Source organism: Protopterus annectens, chromosome 7.part1, assembly GCF_019279795.1.
Source record: "Protopterus annectens isolate FY-2018-M chromosome 7.part1, PAN1.0, whole genome shotgun sequence".
Taxonomy (NCBI): Eukaryota; Metazoa; Chordata; order Ceratodontiformes; family Protopteridae; genus Protopterus; species Protopterus annectens.
This window is the reverse complement of record NC_056740.1, coordinates 338512525-338535348: the sequence shown is the minus strand read 5'-3', so window position 1 is coordinate 338535348 and position 22824 is coordinate 338512525. Positions and strand designations below refer to the sequence as shown.

The following is a 22824-nucleotide window of genomic DNA, read 5'->3' as shown; positions in this document are numbered from 1 at the left end:
ATTGTCCAAGTCAGCTTTAGAGCTCACTGACCTTTGGCCTTCATTCCATTTTTCTCAGTCCACAGAACTAAAGATCAAACCATGGTTCACATGGGTTGAGATGAGCTTGGTATACATGACTTGGGGCCAAGAGACTGTCAGAGTCCGTCAAGGCCTTAATATAGTTCTTGACTGCCTTATCTACATCCATGGTCTTGAACTCTTGTAATTGTTGATATAAACAGCAACCTGTGAATTTGGGGTAACTCCACTCAAGCTCCTGAAGACTACCAGACATTAGTGAGGCGATGCCTCCTGTGGTAAACTGACTACAGACTGAATCAGGCTGTGATCTGATCATGTGATTAATTATACCTTCAGGTCCCTAATTATAGCTGGCAGCTGGAACACCAAGTCCCTTCACTGAGGGGTTGCAGACATAAACTGAATGGCTTATTAATATCGAGTCACTCAGAATAAGCCATCAGTCTGACATGAGCACAGAAGAGACAAGAAATCCAATGAACTCCTGAAGGAACATCCTTGCACTATGGGGTGGTTGGTTGACAAGGAAGGCACTAACAGTTTGCTCCTTCACCCACAACATATTTAGATGTATTGGTAGCTCCTGTCTTAACCTCATTCAGTTCTCTGGTTAAACAATAGAAAATGGTCCAGCCAGTCGCTAAAACAGAAAGCCTGGAGGCCATAATCACCTCAAGAATAGGTCTGTAGCTGGAATCAAGTAAGTTTTCATGAATGTTACAAGATGATACCACACCGCAAGTCAGATACAATACCAGATGTGTTCCTGAGAGACCTAGCATTTGAATACAGCATCCTGACTAGAGATAAAGGAAAATATCTTTCATTTATGTGTCATCAATGAAAAGAAGGATCCCTGACTATATAAAACAATATTGTATCATGTCTATCTTAACCATGTTTCACCATATTGCAGAGCAGCACAGCACCAGAATAGACCCAGACACTGCATGCCCCTTATGATACCAGTGATGAAAGCCAGTTCTGTGCCTTTTTTAAACACCTGTTCTGCAAGCAGTAATATTACTGGCAAATAGCCTTCATGGCAAAAAGCTGCACCTGAGTGTAAATAACAACCTGTGACTTATCAAAGTAGTACAAACAGTTCAAAAACTTTGTAACTCATATAACAATGCACACACTTAGATAAGCTGAGTACATCAAACAGAAAAATACAATCCACAACCAAGGACAGCAGATACAAATAAAGAAAATGAAATAATTAGCAAACAACAAGGAAGAATAAAAACAATGTAAAGGTAATCAACAGTTCAAACAGCAAACAGTGGACTCGGAAATCATTAGAGCAGTGGCAGCATCCATACCTCTCAACCTCTTACAGCAAGAAATGTGGACAAAGCCATAAATAAAAGTGGGGCAAAGACCCAAAAATAGGGAAAATTATAAATATTGTTCTTACAAACTTAGAAAGTTGATAGAATAATAAGGTTTGCATTAGCATGAATTTTCTAAAGGGTATGAAGTCTGAACTCAAATGTCTGTCATTATTTTATAACTTCCTTTAATGATATGCCACTAATCTGCCAGAAAACCACAATTTTATGAAAAACGGACCAAAAATATGAGGCAAAAATCTGGATATTCTGTGAAAATCTGTACATTTGAGAGGTGCCAGCAGCAGACTGACAGAGAAAAGCCAGACAGACTTCTTCATAAGATGTGGTAGGGAGTCCAGCTACCTCCAATCTGCACTTCAGGTAAAATCCATTGTCAGGGCAGAAGATAAAAAATCCCATCAACACAAGGATGGAGGGAAATGAATCAAATTTTCAGAGGTCATAGTTCATTCACTCCAGGTCAAGTAAATCAGACATCTGAAACAACACTACAACCACTACAACAACAAAGCCAGGAATTACAAACTTCATGAATCTTTAGGTAATAATCAGATAAACACCCAAAGGCATGTGTGGTGCCAGACAACTTCAAAGTGAACCCCTACTCTGGACCCAGAAAGAAACAACAGAGTCGAACCAGTAATGGCTCTCCAAGGCCAGAGAACAAACCTGAACCATCCAGGATATTAGGCAGCTCTAAGGTGAATCTCTGTCTCCAGGCCCAGACAGAAAAGCAGAGCTGATGAGTTAACAATGGTGCTCCCATATCAGGGAACAAACTTGAAGGTATCCATGCCCCTAGGCAACTCTAAGATGAACCCCTGCATCAGGCCTACAGAGATCAAAATCGAGCCTGCAAACCAGTGATAGCATCTTAAAACCACAGGACAATCAAATTTCAAATCTAAGCTCCACATGAATCTAAAACAGTGCAGTCTAAAAAAATGTCTATGAAAATTGACAGCTCAGCAAACACCACTCATAGCAAACACCATGTAGGAATCCAACAATCCCACAGACCTCCGCAGTCCAAACATAAAACAGTCCACACAATCTTTGCATAGAAAGTGGTCAGAGCAAGGCAAATCCTCCAAATAATTATCATATAATAATCATATAATGCCAATAGTATGTGTAGAAAGGCAGATGTACTAGGTCCAATACTTCATTCAACAAAGGAATGACTTTTAAGAACAGCTGTAGTACATAAGTAAAAAGGTTCAAGGAAACTCTGTGGTAGCTGACAAGATCACATGTATATAGAAAAGATTTGAAGAAAAGAAACACAGAGAGCCTGTAGATGCATTTCCTGTGCTTTAAAATGTATTACTGTGCTGCTGTAACATACCACTAAACAAATACGTCAATTAGGGAGGTCAGGGAGACGTGTGAGTTATGTATTTGTTTGTATTGTATTGTATTGTACTATTAGATGACTAACATTTGCAAACTGAGCAGAGCTCACTTTCAGCTGAGCCCCAGAATGAATGGCTTTAAAAACATTGTAGAGTATAACAAAACAGCAGTATTAAGAAATGCATAGACAAAGCAAGTTAGTTGTGCCTGCTGACTTTCCTTGCTTGAAAAAAAAAAGAAAAAAATAGAATTAACCAACATAAAGACTACACAATGTCATTTTCTTGAGCCCTGTGCTCCTGTAAGTAGTCATATGCAATATAAGAGATAAGAACAATAAATAAATTTGGCCATTTTCTGTACAGAGTGCAGATAAGGATATAATAACATTTGTGAAGCTGCACTTTACTTAGTGACCAATTGTATAATGTACCTCTGAGCTCTTATGGAGAGGTTGTTATTGCTGCTATAATTCTGCAGGCATTTCATAATATACATACACACACACACACACACACACACACACACACACACACACACACACACACACACACACACACGGGTGTGTAAGGAATATTTAAGCACAGAAGGGGAAAGCATGTAGAACAGAAACAAAATATGTGAGTTTATATATGTAGGGGAAAACAGAGAGAGAGGGAGGGAGAATGCTTGGGAAATGTTGGTGGGGGGAGAGGAAGCGGTTTTGATTGTTTTTTTTTTTTGTCTGCTATATTTGATGCTGTTGTCGTCCTCCTAATACTGATGGCATCAGTCAAGCAGAATATATTTGCAAAATTATGAAATGGGCTGCATTTTAGATTATAATTTGATAGTTAGAATTCCTTTTCATGCGTGGCAGTACACTTCTTCAGAAACACAAGCCGGTAAATATGAGATCAGATGCTTTTTCTAAGATTTTTTATAGGAATATTTGGGACAATGCAGTTATCTATATCAGAGGCAAAATAAAACAGCAATATAATGATCTGACTGACATGCTATATGAAATAACTAAATTTCTATGATGAAGGCTTTCAGGATTCGGCCTGCATGGTTACATTTGTCATACATCATATATGATTAACTGTAAAGCCCTAAAGCCAAATGAAACTTAATAAAGTTTTATCTGCTCTTTTAAGACAGTCTATCTGGGCAACTAGAGGTCAAGAGAAAACAAATTTTCCAGTCCTAGGCTGATATCTAGGAATACAACTTAGGTAACAATGTTGAAATTCTGATTGGAAAAATTGCTTAATATATGATTTTCATGTCAATGCGTGGTACTCAGAAAAATTAAATCTCTCTGAAATGGTAGGTTCCTTGTAGTCGTTCAAAGCTGTTTTAAGTGTATTTTTTACTGTTTTTGCCTTATCTTTTAAAAAAAAAACAAAATATAGATTTTGGCAAGACTGTTTCTCTTATCTTGTCTGCATACTGGTTAAGCAGAAAATCTGTCAAATAAGTAGCTTATTTTTCAAACACTTACTTTATATATGCCCCTTACATTCTTGAATTCTGTCAGTTTTGACCCCGCAATATCTTTAGAATAGCTGTTCAGTTATTCATCACCTTGTCCAGGAAATATTTACTTTCTTGTTCCTCTCCTGAAGCATATTGTGACTTCTTCTTCTCATACAGCTGTATTATATAATATGCTTATGGTAGCAACCTAGACTTTGTGGCTGCCTCTGAGGTACATTGAAAATATTTCTGTCATATCTATATCTGCCTCATTTTTTCAGGACATTACATATTAACCTTTTCTGATCTGTCTTTATATAGTTTAACATCCTATGAATTTCCCAAAATGTACCAGATGGGTAGTAAAATTGTTACAAAAGCTTTTCATCTTAAGGCTATATTGCTCACAGACTCTGGGCATATCTGACTGAAGTCCTTAGAAGACACTGATCCATCAGGGCAGGGGTTAGTTCTAAAGATACATGGTACAGTGTTTTTTTTTGTTGTTGATATGTGTAAAATGGGGTAGCCAAAATAAGTTTGCAAATGTGTACTCAGCAGAGGCAAAGGACTATGCCAACCACTGGCCTCACCTTTCTGAAGAAGGAGTTCCATGATATCTGCATGGCCAGACTGTGCTGCCAGAGCCAAGGGCGTGATCCGGTATGAACTTCTGGCATCAATCTCTGCTCCATAATGTAACAAAAGAGTCACCATATGTTTCCGTCCAACCTTAGCTGCTTCATGCAGTGCTGTTCTCTTGTTGACACATGGCATATTCACATGTGCACCATACCGAAGAAGAAGTGTGGCAACGTCAGGAAAGTTGTTTCTGACAGCTTAGGGAAAAACATCAAGAATGTCATGAAGACGTTTATAACCACAGTGGTACTCCACAATAAAATCTTTATTGATAGTGCGATATTTCACAATCCTAATATATTACACCTAAATAATGTCTGGACAAATAATTACAAATAAAGCAAGCCATGCAACACAGTTAAATATCATGGCTAGGATTCATGAATGTATGATTGTCCCATGATGCTGTTATTTAGCATCATAATAAATGTTTTTTTTTTTTAAAGAAGATGTAGAGATACTGACACTTAACTATTTCCAGCTTTAGCAATTAAAATATGTTACCTCAACTTATTCATCCATTTTCTAGGTCAGTCAGCAGATTAAACATGGACCATTTTCTGCCATGACTGCCTTCCTAATATAAATATTGCAACCAGTATCCAGTAATGCAAACATTATCTAAGAAATGCTTACGCTAAGACTAATGCAGAAAGGTTCTACGAAGTCATGAATTCATTAAACCATATCATTGTAGTGACATAAAATAATCAATATCTGTATTTTCTTCTGACTCGAATACTAAACCAGTATCAGGCAAAACCTAAGAGATACAGCAAATAAGCCATTACAAATATGAAATCAGTATACAGCGGTGTAAAAATTACCTAACAAATGTTTAAATTAAGATGATAAGGTTATTAGAATCCATTAATCCAGAAAACACATAAGGTAATAATGAAATAAAATAATCCATATCTGTATTGTTTTCTAATTCTAATACTAACCTATCAGGCAAAACTGATATTATCAATATGCCAATACAAAATTTAAAAATTAATATACAGTGGTGAAAAAGTTTACATAATTATACTTATACTAAGACTAATGCAATGAGATTGCTAGACTCCACTAGTTCAGAAGAGATATAAAATTATGTTGACATAAAGTAATCAATATTGCCTTATATCAGGCAAAACTGAAGAGATAGGTGTAAGTAAAGATGTCACTGCTTTAGATATCAGGTCCACAAACAATGAGATGTGATTGTGTACATATAGATGATGTCACTTCAGTGATTAAACACTTTAGTGGCTGCAAGGCTGCAGGAAGTGGATGAAGTCTGGTGAAACATGTTGGAGGCACTCACTACTTTTGAGACATCATTGACAATACACCTTTTCTGTGCTGTGTGGAAGGTGGGGACAGCATCTCTGAACTAGCAAATTGGTGCAATGGTCCACATTTTCAAAATGGGGGACAATCGGGTATTTTCTGACACACAGAAGTACTACATTCCTCAACTTCCTAAGGAAAGCATATACCAGGGTGCTGGAAGTGCAAATCTATCTGATAGTCGAACATCTGATTCAGGAGGAGCAATGGAGGTTCCATCCTGTCCATAGAAAACTGTTGAACTATTTGCCCTTGTATGGATATTGCAGGAGTCACGGGAGTCTGTTAAATGGCATACATGTTTTTTGGACTTGGAAAAAACATGTAACTTCATATCAGGGGTGTCCTACAGGAGGAGCTGAAACAATACTGGGTCCAGGGGCAGCTGCCACATGCCATCTGGCTCTGGCTCCTAGGGCCCCTGGCACATGTCATTCAGTTCTGGTTCCTAGGGCCACTGGCACATGCCATCCGGTTCTGGTTCCTATGGCTACTGGCATGTTCCATTCAGTTCTGGTTCCTAGGGCCACTGGCACATGTCATTCAGTTATTTTTCCTAGGACCACTAGCATATGCCATCCAGCTCTGATTCCTAGGGCCACTGGCACATACCATCCAGTTCTGGTTCCTATGGCTACCAACATGTTCCATTCAGTTCTGGTTCCTAGGGCCACTGGCACATGCCAGTCAGTTCCGGTTCCTAGGACCACTAGCATATTACATCCAGTTCTGGTTCCTAGGACCACTGGCAGATGCCAGTCAGTTCTGGTTCCTAGGACCACTAGCATATAACATCTAGCTCTGATTCCTAGGGCCACTGGCACATGTCATTCAGTTCTGATTCCTAGGGCCACTAACATATGCCATCTAGCTCTGATTCCTAGGGCCACTGGCACATGCCATCCAGTTCTGGTTCCTATGGCTACTGGCATGTTCCATTCAGTTCTGGTTCCTAGGGCCACTGGCACATGCCAGTCAGTTCTGGTTCCTAAGACCACTAGCATATTACATCCAGTTCTGGTTCCTAGGACCAATGGCAGATGCCAGTTAGTTCTGGCTCATAGGACCACTAGCATATAACATCTAGCTCTGATTCCATGTCATTCAGTTCTGGTTATGCCATCGGTTCTGGTTCCTATGGCTACTGGCATGCTCCATTCAGTTCTATGCCATCCAGCTTTGATTCCTAGGGCCACTAGCAGATGCCAGTCAGTTCTGGTTCCTAGGACCACTAGCATATAACATCTAGCTCTGATTCCTAGGGCCACTGGCACATGTCATTCAGTTCTGGTTCCTAGGGCCACTAACATATGCCATCTAGCTCTGATTCCTAGGGCCACTGGCACATGCCATCCAGTTCTGGTTCCTATGGCTACCAGCATGTTCCATTCAGTTCTGGTTCCTAGGGCCACTGGCACATGCCAGTCAGTTCTGGTTCCTAAGACCACTAGCATATTACATCCAGTTCTGGTTCCTAGGACCAATGGCAGATGCCAGTCAGTTCTGGTTCATAGGACCACTAGCATATAACATCTAGCTCTGATTCATAGGGCCACTGGCACATGTCATTCAGTTCTGGTTCCTAGGGCCACTGGCACATGTCATTCAGTTCTGGTTCCTAGGACCACTAGCATATGCCATCTAGCTCTGATTCCTAGGACCACTGGCACATGCCATTCAGTTCTGGTTCCTAGGGCCACTGGCACATGTCATTCAGTTCTTTTTCCTAGGACCACTAGCATATGCCATCTAGCTCTGATTCCTAGGACCACTGGCACATGCCATTCAGTTCTGGTTCCTAGGGCCACTGGCACATGTCATTCAGTTCTTTTTCCTAGGACCACTAGCATATGCCATCCAGCTCTGATTCCTAGGACAACTGGCACATGTCATTCAGTTCTTGTTCCTAGGGCCACTGGCACATGTCATTCAGTTTTTGTTCCTAGGACCATTAGCATATGCCATCCAGCTCTGATTCCTAGGGCCACTGGCACATGCCATTTAGTTCTGGTTACTAGGACCACTGCCACATGTCATTCAGTTCCCACAGTTATGGTCATACATCATACTAAATTAAACATAGTCATGATGGGTAGAGTAACAACCTTTAAGCTGAGTGCATCCAAGATGGATGTGGGACTCCAACAAGGGTATATCTCGTCTCCTTGTGTATTTCATGACTTTCATGAGTAAAATGCCACAGTATAGTAGAGGTTTAGAAGTTTTCTAATTTGGGGATGTAAGAGTTGCACCTTTGTTGTTTGTCACAATGTTGTCTGTCCTCTTGGCCTTAAGTGATTGTGATTTCTAGTTTGCTGGGAAGCAGTATGCTAAACTGGAATTGGCTGAGTGAAAAATTATTGCCTCCATATCAGGGGTAATAGGTCTCTTCCAGAAAGGAGTTGACTGCTTTTGACATTTGAGTGAGTACACATATTGTGATTAGATGTGGACCCTCAGGAAACTTTTATTTTAAAAATTAGAGGTTGCATATTATTTTCTTTTTCTGATATTTTATATGATTTCTCATTCTAGAGCTATGTTTTTAAATGTTCAGAGGTTGACAGATATGGATTATGAGACTACTTAAAAATGACCTATGAATGAATACATCTGATAAGAAACTATGTTTAAGAAAGAAAGGAAGTTGAGTTGTGATTTGGTATGTGGGAGATTTAATAAAGGATGGACATGATATTTAACATCATTGTTTTTAAAATACCGCAACTAAAATTTGGTCTGTAGAAATTATATTCTACTAGTATTATATTTTTAAAGGCTCATTTACTGATTACATCTGGATATTACCACAAGTATAAATGCTAAAGAACAGAAAGAAAGAATTACTGACAGTCCAAGAGATTCAGAAACTCATAATGCACTTTATAAACCTGCCCTTTGTAGATTTCTGCAGTGTATTATGTCAGGAAAAGCTGAAAGCAGAAGAAGAAGATTATGTCTGAGTCATTTAGAAATTGGTGTACCTCTATAGGGGTACAACTGCAGCGGATTGTAGTATGGACAGCATTCTTGCTGGCAAAGTCACATGCAAATACTGCAGCCCAGGGATATGTGCTCTTCCCCTGAAATATTATTGTAATCTGCTCAGTGTGGTAAAGTATCATTTACATAAAAAAGCAGAAAAAGTGGATGCCATAATTTGATAGCATACCATACCTCTCAACCTCTTAGAGTTAGAAATCTGGACAAAGCCATAAATAAAAGTGGGACAAAGACCAAAAAATTAGGGCAATTTTTAAATATTGCTCTTACAAACTTAGAAAATTGATAGAATGACAGATTTTGCAGTAACGGGGCGGCCACGATGGTGCAGTGGTTAGCATTGCCACCTCACAGCTAGAGGTCCTCCGGTTCGATTCTCGGCTGGGGTGCCTTCTGTGCGGAGTCTGCATGTCCTCCCTGTGGTCGCGTGGGTTTCCTCCGGGTGCTTCGGTTTCCTCCCACATCTCAAAGACATGCAGTAGGTGAATTGGACACTCTAAATTGGCCCTAGGTGTAAGTGTGTGCATGTGTGTGCCTTCTGTGGAAGGTTGGGCACCGGGCTGGCAACTCGACACTGTAAAACTCCACTGCCAATCATGAGTGGACAGATGATCTGCTGTGGCGACCCCTAACCGGGAAAAAGCCGAAAGAAGAACAGATTTTGCAGTAACATGAATTTTCTGAAGGATATGAAGTGTGAAACTCAAATGTCTGTCATTATTTTCAAACTTCAGTCTTTAATGATTTGTCATAATTTGCCAGAAAACTAGAATTTTATGAAAAACAGACCAAAGACATGAGGTCAGAATCTGGACATTCTGCAAAAATCTGCACAGTTGAGACGTTTTTAACCCATTCACTGCAATGGAAGGACTGATGCTGTTTGTTCAACTGAGGGTAAGTACAGAGAAGCCATCTGTGTGTGTGTGTGTGTGTGTGTGTGTGTGTGTGTGTGTGTGAGCACATGAGTGGGCTACTCAACAGGGGCTTGAATGCAGCAGTCTGGATGTATATGCACGTGTGTGTGTGTGTGTGTGTGTGTGTGTGTGTGTGTGTGTGTGTGTGTGTGTGTGTGTGTGTGTGTGTGTGTGTGTGTGTGTGTGTGTGTGTGTGTGTGTGTGTGTGTGTGTGTGTGTGGGCATATGAGCGTGCTGCCCAACAGAGGCTTGAATGTAGCAGGCTGGATGTATAGGCATGCGCGCGTGTGTGTGTGTGTGTGTGTGTGTGTGTGTGTATGTGTTTCTGTGTGTGTGTCTTTGTATGTGGGCGTAATTGTGGGTGTGTGAGTTTGTGGTTCTGTTTGTATATTTGCAGATGTCTGGATGTGTGTGTGTGTGTGTGTGTGTGTGTGTGTGTGTGTGTGTGTGTGTATGACAATGTTTTCAGCTGTCTGGATGTGTGTTTATTTGTGTGTGTGTTGGAGGGTGGCTGTGCAGCTGCAGTGCATGGGCTGGTAGGACAAATACTATTGCAGTTAGGTCTGACAGCAGTGTTCATTTCAGAGATATGCTAATGAGCATATTACTCAATGTGGCTTTCCCATGTCTCTGAATTGCAGATTATTGTTGTCATGCCATTGGACAGTATGGCATTGCCCAGTTTTCACTAACAGAGATAATGTTTCTGAGTCCCAAAGAGAATTAGCACTTGTAGATTACCTTGTGGGGTACATTAAATTTTTCACAGGGTTCCCATTCCATTATAAGAATGCTATGCATTGTGATGATGTGTGAATGGCAATATTCTGACAGCAAGACTGTTTTTCAGGATGTGACATTTGACAAGTTCAGCTTGATATATGTGAGAAATAAGATTTAACATCTGATATCTTACATTAGAAATGACATCTCAATATCTGATATTTTGTCTTTGAAGAATATCAACTGATAAGAATACTTAAGACCAGTGTATTTTTATGTTCTGATAGGATCTTTTTCTGTATAACAAACAAAAGTAAAGACCAGGATAAATTATAACTACCTTTTAAATATGTAATTTAGCAAAATAAATTTGCATATTTAAGGAGTTAAATGTAGAATCTTATTAGTACCATGCTTAAACTTAATCTTTTACTTGGCCTGTATTGTTAACAATTAAAATGGTTTGTATTCTCTGATGTCTTGGCAATACAACAGCTTGTCTTTGATTACCTGTTTAAATGCTAACTTTTATCATAAAATATCATCTTCCAAACTCCTGCTTATATTACAAAGAGTACCAGATCTTGTCAGAGATTTGGGATGCATGGCTGGGCTTAAAAAGGCTTTTGTGGTCATTAGTCTAGTACACACCTATTAACCTATAACAGCACATGTGGAAAAAAATCTTGAATCTGGAAAGTTTAGTTAGTCATAGCTCAAAAATAGTCTTGGGTTCGAATCCCTGATGAACTTCTAATTAAAATAGATACTTCTGACTCTTTCATTTTTTTTTGATACAATGAAACAAAAGTTTATTCCATAAGGGAATTTCCATTACTATCTTCTACATAGCAGTGTTTTAGGAGATATAATGAAGCAATTTCTCAAAATAAAGGCTTAAAGCAATGTATATATAAATATAAATTAGGCAGAGCCTACAATGATCCAAAGTATTTATAAATGACTGTCTAGTTGTTATAAAAAATACAAATTTGCAATGTGTGTTGTCACATGCTGTCTCTTTCTATCTGCTGCCAATCAAATGGAATTATTAGGTGTCAGTTCTTCATCTTCTGTCTCTGCACTTACCTCATATACCTGAACAGGATAAGAACAAGGATTCTGAACTGACCAGGTTCAAGAGCTCAATAGATGAGGCAGTAGCAAGTAGCCGTGACTGAGAGGTGGTTAGTGCTTAACCTGTCAGTAGCCCAAGGCTATCCATGCAGTGCTGTAGGAGGTGCCCAAGTATTACTGAATAACTAATAGGCAAGAAAGTAACAGCTGAAATGGTCACTAAACTAAAGGCATAGAAAAATTAATTTTAGATGGCATTGAATAGTTTTTTTCAAACCACCAAATGACTTGGGGGATGGACATCGCCCCAATTGTTTTAAATAATGACATAGAAATACAGACCTTGACTGGGAACATTTTTGACAGATGGAATAAACACTCTGAGGAGCTCCTGAAACTGTTGGCTATGCTGAAATAATTAAGTCCTTCCAAGTTGCCAAGGTCATGGAAGTGCATGAGATCCAGACAGAAATGTAGAAAGCAGTATATATACTGATGATTTGTCAGTGTTATTGTGATTTGTCAGATGTTATATGATATGGTATAATTACTTAAACTGTAGTTGTTTTTTGTATTAGTTTTTAAAGATTGTAAAATCATTGTTCTTAAAAATGTTTTGTAATACTTTGAAGATTTTTCCCCGGGCCTTAACTGAAAATGGACTCCTACCCAGCCAGACTTTCCTGGTAATCAAATATCATTAAACATGATCATAGGATCATAAGAAGTTACTAGGCTATTGGCCCTGAGGCCTTCCCATGTTCAGCAGCCGATGCCCCTGTCCAACAGGGATACAGGTGGAAACCCAGGGATGTATTTTCTGTTCCCCATCCAGTTATCCAGGTTGCACTTAACAAGGGTTAACGAGGCACTCTGCTTGACGTGGAGAGGGAGTCTATTCCACAGAAGGGGGAGTCTCTAGTACACAAATCTGTCCCGCCAGCAAGTCCTGTTGATGTCACAGACCAGGTTGAGGTCATATGTGTGGGTTAATTGAGTGGAGCTTGACTTGCAGATATGCAGTAGTCTCATCAAGGTGGAGTCTGAGATTGGTTTGTATGCCAGAGAGAGGTCACCTCTGAGGAGTCTGTATGAGATTGAGTAGAGGGACAGGGCTTTTAGTCTATCTGTGTATGGTAGATATTTGAGGCCCTGGATTCTCCTGGTGAGGAACCTCTGTGTTTTTTCCAGCTGTTGAATGTGTTTTGTGAGGTACATGCCAAAAGGGGCATTGTACTCAATAATGGCTCTTATAAGGGAAGAATACAGGGATCTTATGACCTCCTTGTCCCTGGATGAGATACCCTCCCTAATGAAGTGGGCCATGTAGAAAGCTTTACGTACAATGGAGGCAATATGGTGTTCAAAAGTCAGTTTGCTATCAACCTGGGTTTCCAAGTCCCTCACGACTGATTGCATGCTTAGGACCTGGTTACTAATGTGATACTTTGTGGGGATGCCACTCTCCCCAAAGCGGGTGAAGGTTGCATTTTTTGGCATTCAGTTTGAGGCCATGCTTCCAGCACCAGTCATTTGTTTGTGTAAGTCCCTCTTAGATGATGTCCACATTACTAGGGAAATTGATGACAATGCCTGGCTTGCAGTCATCCACAAACTTGTTCAGCCACAGCCCACTGGTTTTCACCTGCACCTCAGAAAAGTATATCCCAAACAACAGAGGCCCCAAGACCAATCTCTGGGGTACACCGCTTGTTACAAGTCTACTGCTTGAGGTGACTTCATCTATTTTAACTAGGTGGTTTCTATCAGTGAGCCAGTTTGCTACCCATCTGATAACATACAGATTGATGCCTAGTCGAGAGAGTTTATCTATTATACCTGAGTGGGGAATAGTATTAAAGGCTTTGGGCAGGTCAAGGTAGGTGGTGCGCACCATCTTCCCCATGTCCATGGCTTTGGTGACTGTCTGAAAGATGTTGACTAAATTTAACAGGCATGACCTCCCCTTGACGAAACCAAACTGTGTGGGAGCAAGTATTTGGAGGTTGCCAATTTCTTTGTTAATGAGGTCCATGATAACCTGTTCCATGGCCTTGCAGATCAGGCTAGTTAGGGTGATGGATTGGTAGACGCTCCACCTTTGTGCAAAGGGAAGACAGTGGCTGTCCTCCACTCAGCTGGGATGAAGCCAGTACTCAGTCTTTGCTTGAATAGGGTGCCCAATGGTGCTGTAAGTTCCTGCCTGCATTCATGCAGGATGCAGCCCAGGATGCCATCGGGTCCTATGGAGGCTGTATTTTTTGCCTCTGAGAGGGCTGTGATGACTTGTCCCTAGAGATAAGGGGAGGGGGGAGGTGCTGGGGATGTCCTGATTTACTGATGGGGGGGGGGCAGAGGGGTGAAGTTTTTGCTGTAGTTGTCTGCCAGTAGGTTGGCTATATCTACAGGGTTTGTGTATGTGGTGTCCTTGATCACCAGTTCTGAGCAGATCTGAGTGCTTCCTTTGAGATTGCGGACATATGTGAAGGCCTTATAACTGTCTTTAGAAGATGTGGCCAGTTTGGACTCAAAGTTTGCTTTGGAGGATTTCACTAGTGCTCTTATTTGCTTGTTTGGGCTAAGGAGGGATTGCTTCCAATTAGGCACCTGCTCCTTCTTGGTCCTGGACAACAATATTTTCCTTTTATTATAGAGTTTAGTTATTGCAGATGTCCACCAGACAGGTTTACTCTTCCTAGAGGAGGATGATTTTATTCTGTCAGGTATTCCTAATTCCATGCAGCAATATAATAAATACATAAATAAATAAATAAAGGCAGGTATAGTACCACTGTACTGGCAAACTAGGGAGGAAGATGGGAAGATGTGCTCCATTTAGATTAGATTATTTACCATAGGGAAAGCCTGTGCCACAAAAATCAGCATCTTCACATCAAAAGTCATGTTACTCACCTGAAAAAAGTGCATTGGTTTTAGTAGGTGCTGGGAAGTTGACTCCAGGTGACTGGGAAATCAGGATCAGGAGGGGTGATGTGGATTCTGTCTTAGTCAGGGAATACTGGATCAACTGCTTGTCTCTGAGTATTAGAAGGGTGATGAGAATTTGCACTGTGATACACACGTGTTTAGTGGATCTGGAGAAGGAATACAAATATGACCTCTAGAATGTCTTATGTGAAGTACAACAGCAGTAAAGGATCCAAGGGGTGCTGCTGCATAACATTCAGCCCTTTTATTTGGGGTAACAGAACTGTGATTACATTTTTATTGTTAAATAAAAATGTTCTAAGTAGGTGTAGTACCCCGTCAAGGGTGTGACTTGTCTCCCCTCCTGTCCATAAATTCCATGCATCAGATTTCAAGGGAACAGATTTAGAAAATATCACATTTCAGTAATACACTTTGCATTTTTGTTGGCTGTAGATGATATTTTCCTTACAGCCTCAAGTGACTGTGCTCTCCTGTTGACTCCGGAGTGGCTCCCTACAGAGTTTGAAGCAGATGGGATAAAAATCAGCATCTTCACATCAAAAGTCATGTTACTCACCTGAAAAAAGTGCATTGGTTTTAGTAGGTGTGAGAACAGCAAATGTCCCAAGTAGAGGAATCAAGTGTAAGATGGGTTAGTTTCGATTCATCATTTTCAATTCCCTGATATTAAATCCTCAGTTGGTATTCCCAGAGGGAATTGCTCCCAGTGTAGATCCTATTTGTGTACCACCAGTTATTCCAACTTATTTGACTTTTCTTTCTTCTTCATCATTATGCATTGGTTGATTTACTTGTTCATAAGGCTCTTTTAAAACCTCAGTGTTTTCAAACAATGGCCAAACTGTTCACTTATGCTGTACTGACAAGCCGACAAAAAGAGCAAAGTATGTCAAGTCTATGGCTAGGCTAGTCAGGTTTGGGTTTTATTGGTCTGAATGCTTCAATAAAGACTTTAAAAAGTAAATAGTTAATGGGCATTCATAAGCCATGTACCTGGAACACTTGTATGTGCTTAAGGTGTCATTTGCATATTTTCCCATGAGCCTCCTTTAATGGAGGTTTAAGGTATTACACACTGAAGATTCTGGTCATCTGGGGTCTTTTTAGCGTTTTACCACCATTTTTATTTATTGTTTTATTATCCAGGTAAGGGGAGAGTGAAGGAGGGAAATGCTCATGAAAAAATGCTTTATATTATATATTTTGACCATTTGAAGCTTCAGATAGTTTGTTTCATTTAGCTGAATCTTGGACTGCATTACATTTGGAGAGATGTAGTGAAGGTGTCATTGGGTCTTGCTCACAAGTGACGGTGGAGGGATTAGGAAACTAACTGGGACAAGTGAAGGACAACACCACTGCAGGCATTGGACTATACTGTAGTGCTTAAACAGAATCTGAATCATATGACAAAGTGTTCAGCTTTCACACTGAAATGATAAGATCATGGATACACCTCCAAGGGGGAAAGGGGAGCTTTGAGTACACTACTCTTCCAGATTGAGAAGAGTCAGCTGATATAATTTGGGCACCAAGCGAAGACGTCCTTTAGACATCACCCCCAGGAGGTGCACCAGGCATTGTCCCTTAGAAGGAGATCCCAGAACATCACCAGGACACAATGCCAACAGAATATCTCTCATTGCTTGGGAATGCCTGGGGATTATACTGAATTTGCTGGGGACTGCTGCTGGGTACAGAGAAATTTGGTCTGCACTAATTAACTTGCTAACACTGTAGCCCTCACCAGAAAAAAAACAATTTATCAAATGGATGAACAGTTTTTTAAGGGAAAAGTAAAACTGAAATAAAAAGTTTAATTGTTCTGGGAGAGGCCAGCTAAAAAGGCTGATTTGATATCTAGACAAAAGCGAACATTGCAGGCACCACATGAGATCTCTTTCCATTTACTAAAGTCAGAAATCAAAGGGAAACATATTAGATTATATTGTAATTCATCAAGAAAAACTGATGTGTTTACCTATAACTAAAGGAGAATCTCCTTCCCAGTCTGCGGCATTAGCGTTACAGCCATTGAGAAGCAGAAAGTTGGAGTTTTCAACCAAACCATGACTTATAGCTAAAAAGAGTGGGGTTTCACCTTTTAGCGTGGTCTGCTCCCGTACAGTGGGGTTAGAAGCTGAAAAAGAAAATATTGAAATATGCAGTAAATATTGGCATTACAAAGACTACATGACATTTTGTTGTCTAGTTAGATAAGACTGTAATAATAATATGCATTTTGCTTGGTCTTACAAAAAATATAAATGGTATTCATAAATCATGACTTAAGCCCTTTATTTTATTCTTGCAACAAGCATAAGCTGTGTCATGGAAACTCTTGATTGACTGAAACTGGTTGCTCCTTCCTCTTTTCTTGTTCACTACAATGAGAATACACAATATGCCCTTATGCATAAACCTGTGTAGAAGTCTGTGATTCTTAGATGTGCCTACTTTTCAAGGGCACACAGGCAAAGTCAACATGGTAAACTTGCATATAGACCTGCCGACAACAACAGCACTGTTTCCCTTCATATCATACCTCTCAACTGTACATATTATCGCAGAATTTCCAGAGTTCTTTCTCCAGATCCTCATATATTTGGAGAGTATTTCATGAAATTGCAGTTTTCTGGCAAATCAGCAACAAATTATTAAAGACTGAAGTCAGAAAATGATGACAGACATTTGAGTTTCAGACTTCATACCCTTCAGAAAATTCATGCTAATGCAAAACCTGTTATTCAGTCAACGTTCTAGGTTTATAACAGCAATATTTAAAATGTGTTCCTATTTTGGGGCCTTTATCCCTCCCCCATTATTTATGGCTTTGTACAGATTTCTTGCTCTAATAGGTTCAGAGGTATGCTCCACATGCGTGCAGCTGCTTAGACTCCCCCTGTCCTTCATATATACACCACCGAAAAATGGCATATTCATCCTCCTTCATATCGTGGCAGTAGATCTTGTCCATTTATCCCTCACATACCCTAACAATCAATTGGTTTCCTCATACCTCACCAACCTAGCAAAGAACTGTGCATTATTCTAAACCTGGCAAACACCATGCATGGCGGTGATGACTGGAGACATTACCACCCCCTCTTGCATTCTGGCTGTGATCACAGTACTTTCTCAGCCCTCAAGCTGTCCTGTCACTGATGTAATTAACCTGCTTCCCCACAATTCCTGTTAGAGACTGGTGCCTCCTGTTTACCCCCACACTCACCTATTAGAAATATGAGGTACATTCTTACTCTTTATTAGTGCTGGTGGTAACTGCAGACCTTACCGGCCTGTCATTGATTGGTGTCTGCCTCTCCCAGTACCCACTTCAACTCCACTGAAAATTACTGTCTCTCTCCTCCTAACATTCTTATTCTGTTACTGGTAAAGTTCTACTGTCTGTGGCATATCTGCAGATGACTGGCTGGATGGTGCAACCTAAGTGTACATGTGACATGATATGCAAATCCAATGGTTTATTGAGTTCTGCACAACAAGAAGGAATGCTGCCTTCCAAGTGTTTTTGTGTTTTTTTAAGCACCAGTTATTCCAGAGATGTTTACAGCCTGGGCTAGAAAGTATTACCTGGAAACAAATTAAATGCTTATGTGGACACTTGCTTGGTCTGCTTTATGGCTGTGTATGAACTACATATTTTGAACCAGTCGTAGTTGGTGTTACTCTGTTTATGACTTTTAAGGGCACAGGCAACCTATGGCTGAAATTAGGCTATAAATTACATTATGAAGGCACAGTACAAAACTTTATTACAATTTGCTTGTGACTTCTGAATTTTTTATACCAGACAACTATTTGGTTGCGCATGTGAAGAATGTAAGTTGTGTATAATTAAATATTTAGCCAATTTAAGTATGGATTTAAAATTAACATTATTTGTTGCATCACTAGATTTGTACTCTACATTAAACATATGATTCTGGATGTACTAGGTCTTGAAGGTAAGCCCCAGAAGTGACATCTAAGCAAAGATCTTACATAGATGTAAATGCAAAAATAAAACACTTGTTGAATGCACTTCAACTTTAAATGGCCATGATGTCAATGTTTGCAAATTAAATACAATACATGAACTAAATATAAAGGGTGGTCTGCTGTTTATTCAAGCTGCTCCATACAGGAATCACTCAACTTAGTTAAGGAATCAAAATACTTTAAAACTGACAGTGAATAAGAAATGCCTATCTGCTGTTGCTTATAAACAAAGGTAAACAAGGTACAATACTGAAGTCATTTAAGTTGTATGACTAAGAACCTTCTGATTGTTTTATTTTGTTTAGCAAATTATTATTTTTTCTAAATAAAGATGATGCTTTATTTCTCTTATTTGTAGTTTCTCTATGCAGGCTAATTGTTGATTTTTATTTCATTTGATGAAGGTCCTCTAGAGCTGGTTTAGGTATGATGACATATCACAGCTTCAATGTTTATAAGTGAAGGAACTTACCGGGAGATATATTCATACAGAATTATTTTGATCTGAATGCATTTTTACTGGATGTCATTTAGTAGAGAAAGAACAGGTGAAGAGAAAAGAAGGCTTTTTTTGTGTTGGAGCAAGTCTCTCTGCACCCCGCATGTAGGAGACACCCTGCACCCCAACTTATGTATTCCAACTCAGTAAGTCACAAAAAGTGGGGAAAAGTATAATCTGAGTGATTGACAAAAGTTTATCTGCTGACCGCATTATATCCAAATGCTGTACTAATGGTTGAAAATTACTTTGTCTACGGATCAGCTGCCATACACTCACTCAGTAAACCCATGTGTGTGTGTGTGTGTGTGTGTGTGTGTGTGTGTGTGTGTGTGTGTGTGTGTGTGTGTGTGTGTGTGTGTGTGTGTGTGCGTATATATATATATATATATATATATATATATATATATATATATATCTATGGTTTACTATCAAAACAGCGAATGGAGATGCTCTGCAGATGGAAAACTCGAAAGACGGATGTTTGATTTTCTGTGTTGCCAAACAACTCCTTTTTCAAAAGTTCATATCAGCGAATTCCAAGTGCATTCGCTGATTTGTACTCAAAGTACTGTACAGAGATCGCGGTATAGTGTGGTTTGGGAAATGCATCTCTTTCCTCACTGTAGTACAATCTCGGAATTGGAATATATAGTTAGCAGGGGGTGTGGGTGATGTAGCTCCCCACAGATGGGTACAGGGGGGCTTGCCACATGCAAAAATATGATGTCAGGTGTAGGAGTTTAATTTACTTGTACTCCTATATGGACATTACGTGATCTGTTCGATGATAATGTCAAATCTGCTGAATTCATTCAACAGATTCGACATTGTGCTCTGTTTCCCTGTATTTTGTCGGTGTTCTGCAGAGGATTTATTTTGCCCCATGAAAATTTGATAGTAAACAAATATATATATATATATATATATATATATATATATATATATATATATATAGGTTTATAGGTTCATAGGTGCTAATGGCCCTAGGGTCTTTACAAGCCTAGCCCATAGAAGTGTCCTGGCATCGTGCTGCCAGACATTAGTTCCCAGTGTCTCTACCAAGTAGAGCCACTGGAGTGATCCCTGGGATGAACTTTCTATTTCCCATCCACTCATCACGATTTCTCTTGAAGAGGGCTAGTGAGGTGCTACGCTTGACATGTATGAGAAGTCTATTCCAGAGCATGGGCATTCTCTGGGTTATGAACCTATCCCTCCAGCATGTTCTGTTGATTGTGGTAATGAGGTTGAGGTCTCTGGAGCGTGTGGTGTGGAGGGATTGGGATTTCTTTAGATGTAGCATTTCTAACAGAGCTGGGTCAGACATGGCTTTGTAAGTCAAGCAGAGATCACCTCTAAGTAGATGATATGAGACAGAGAATAGCTGGAGTTTTTTGAGTCTGTCTGTGTAGGACATGTGGTTAAGGCCTGGGATCCTCTTCGTGTGGTACTTTTGTGGCCTCTCCACCTGTTGCAGGTGTCTAGTGAGGTACAAGCCAAATGGGGCATTATACTCTATGATTGGTCTAATGAGGGAAGAGTAGATGACCTCCTTCTTCCTGGATGCAAAACCCTTGGTAATGAGATGTGCCACACAGAAGGACTTTCTGACCACAGTGGCAATGTGGTGATCAAAAGAGAGGTTGCTGTCAACCTGTGTCCCCAGATCTCTTATAATGCCTTCAGTGTTCAGTGGGCTCCCATCAATGTGGTAATTAGTGGGAAATGAGTTTTTCCCAAAGGGGATGACAATACATTTTTTGGCATTAAGCTTAAGGCCACGGTTTCGACACCAGTCATTGGTCTCAGTGAGGCCTTTCTGTAGGATGTCTGTATCACTTGGGGAGTTAATAATGGCTCCCAGCTTGCAGTCATCTGCGAATCTGGTCAGCCAGAGTCCCTCTGTGTTGGCCTGGACTTCTGAGAAGTAGATGCCAAACAGGAGAAGACCCAGGACCGATCCCTGTGGGACTCCACTCATGACTGGTCGGCAGTTTGACTTGGAGTCCGCTACTTTCACATTGTGTGTTCTATCTGTGAGCCAAGTTGCAACCCACCTAATGATAAAAGGACTGATGCCTAGTTTGGTGAGTTTATCAATAATTCCTGAGTGAGGAATGGTATCAAAGGCCTTGGCCAGATCATGGTAGGCTGTATGAACTGCCTTACCTTCATCCACCGTTCTGGTGACTGACTCAAAGAAGTCAACCAGGTTGAGAAGGCATGATCTAACTTTCACAAAACCAAATTGCGTGGGATCTAGAGTTTGGAGATTCCCTATATCCTTGTTAATTAGGTTCATGATGATGCGCTCTATAGCCTTACATATCAGACTCGTCAGGCTAATGGCGCAATAATTTCCTGGGTTTGTAGTCGCTCCTCCTTTATGGAGAGGGATGACTGTATCACTGCGCCATTCAGTAGGGACAAAGCCTGAGGTGAGGCTGTGAGTGAACAGAGCACACAGATGTGGTGCCAGTTCACTTTGTAATTCTTGCAGAACACACCCAGGGATATTGTCGGGTCCCATGGAAGCTGTATTCTTGGCCTTAGACAATCAGCTTTAACCTGTGCTGCAGTAATGCAGGGTGTTTGGCATTCGTCCAGTATTGAGATTGGTCCTTTGGGGGGGGAGGGGTAAAGTTGGTACTGAATCTGTCGGCCAATATGTTGGTAATATCTGTTGGCTCAGTATAGGAGGTACCATTGTGCAGTAACTCAGAGCAAATCTAGGTATTGCCATGGAGATTCTTGATATAACTAAAGAAGGCTTTGTGGTTGTTTTTAGTGTCTGCCACAATTCTGCCTTCATAGCTAGCTTTGGAGGTTTTGATGAGGGATCTCAACTTTTTGTTGTTACATTATTATATACATATTGTTATATAGTTACAGCTCAACATATATCGACAGCACATTTGACTGAAAACACTGAAAAGACAAAATAGCAAAACTATATTTGACTGAATGCTCATTTTTATAGTGTTTGTAAGTACGAGTGTGCAGGAAAATGAATGTTTGACTGGAAAGTGTATAGTGGTTGTAAATGTGTAAGTAATTGTGGGTTAGGGTTATATAAGGGGATAGTATTACCATTTTGCATGTTTGGTATTGTGTATGTTCTGTGTCCTTTTGTCTTATGTAGTGGTGCTGTTAGGGAAAGGGTGATAGTGCCATAACATGTAGGGTTAGTTATAAGGAAGGGTAGAGTTAGGGTAAGCAGACATATGGGTAAGGTTGTACAGGTACCTGAAGCCTCCTGCCCGGCTTGCTTATGTGTGCAAACCTTAAACCTAACCCTACCACTGCCCCAGCCTATAAGCCAACACATTATGCTACTAAAAACCCATTCACTAATAGAACCACTACCAAGATGACACTTGATTTTAATTTTGTAGGTGTATGACATAGGGCATTTTTAAGTTGGATATAATTATTCGGTATTTTGTGATTCACTATTATGAGTTTTCAATGT

The 22824-nt window shown here is 40.1% G+C and overlaps 1 protein-coding gene across 3 annotated transcripts in view; it reads right to left on the bottom strand.

Moving 5' to 3' along the window:
• Positions 1-22824, bottom strand: part of ASB14 (ankyrin repeat and SOCS box containing 14) — a 568121-nt gene that overhangs the window by 224115 nt on the left and 321182 nt on the right. Inside the window, exons 5-6 of one of the 3 annotated variants that reach the window (XM_044078761.1) lie at positions 16830-16988; positions 4793-5038 (exon numbers count right to left, since the gene is read on the bottom strand). In XM_044078761.1, coding sequence (XP_043934696.1) covers positions 4793-5038; positions 16830-16988 — 405 coding nt within the window. Of the gene's footprint in view, positions 1-4792; positions 5039-16829; positions 16989-22824 lie in introns of those variants that run through there. The other 2 variants (XM_044078762.1, XM_044078763.1) reach the window with 2 other exon arrangements.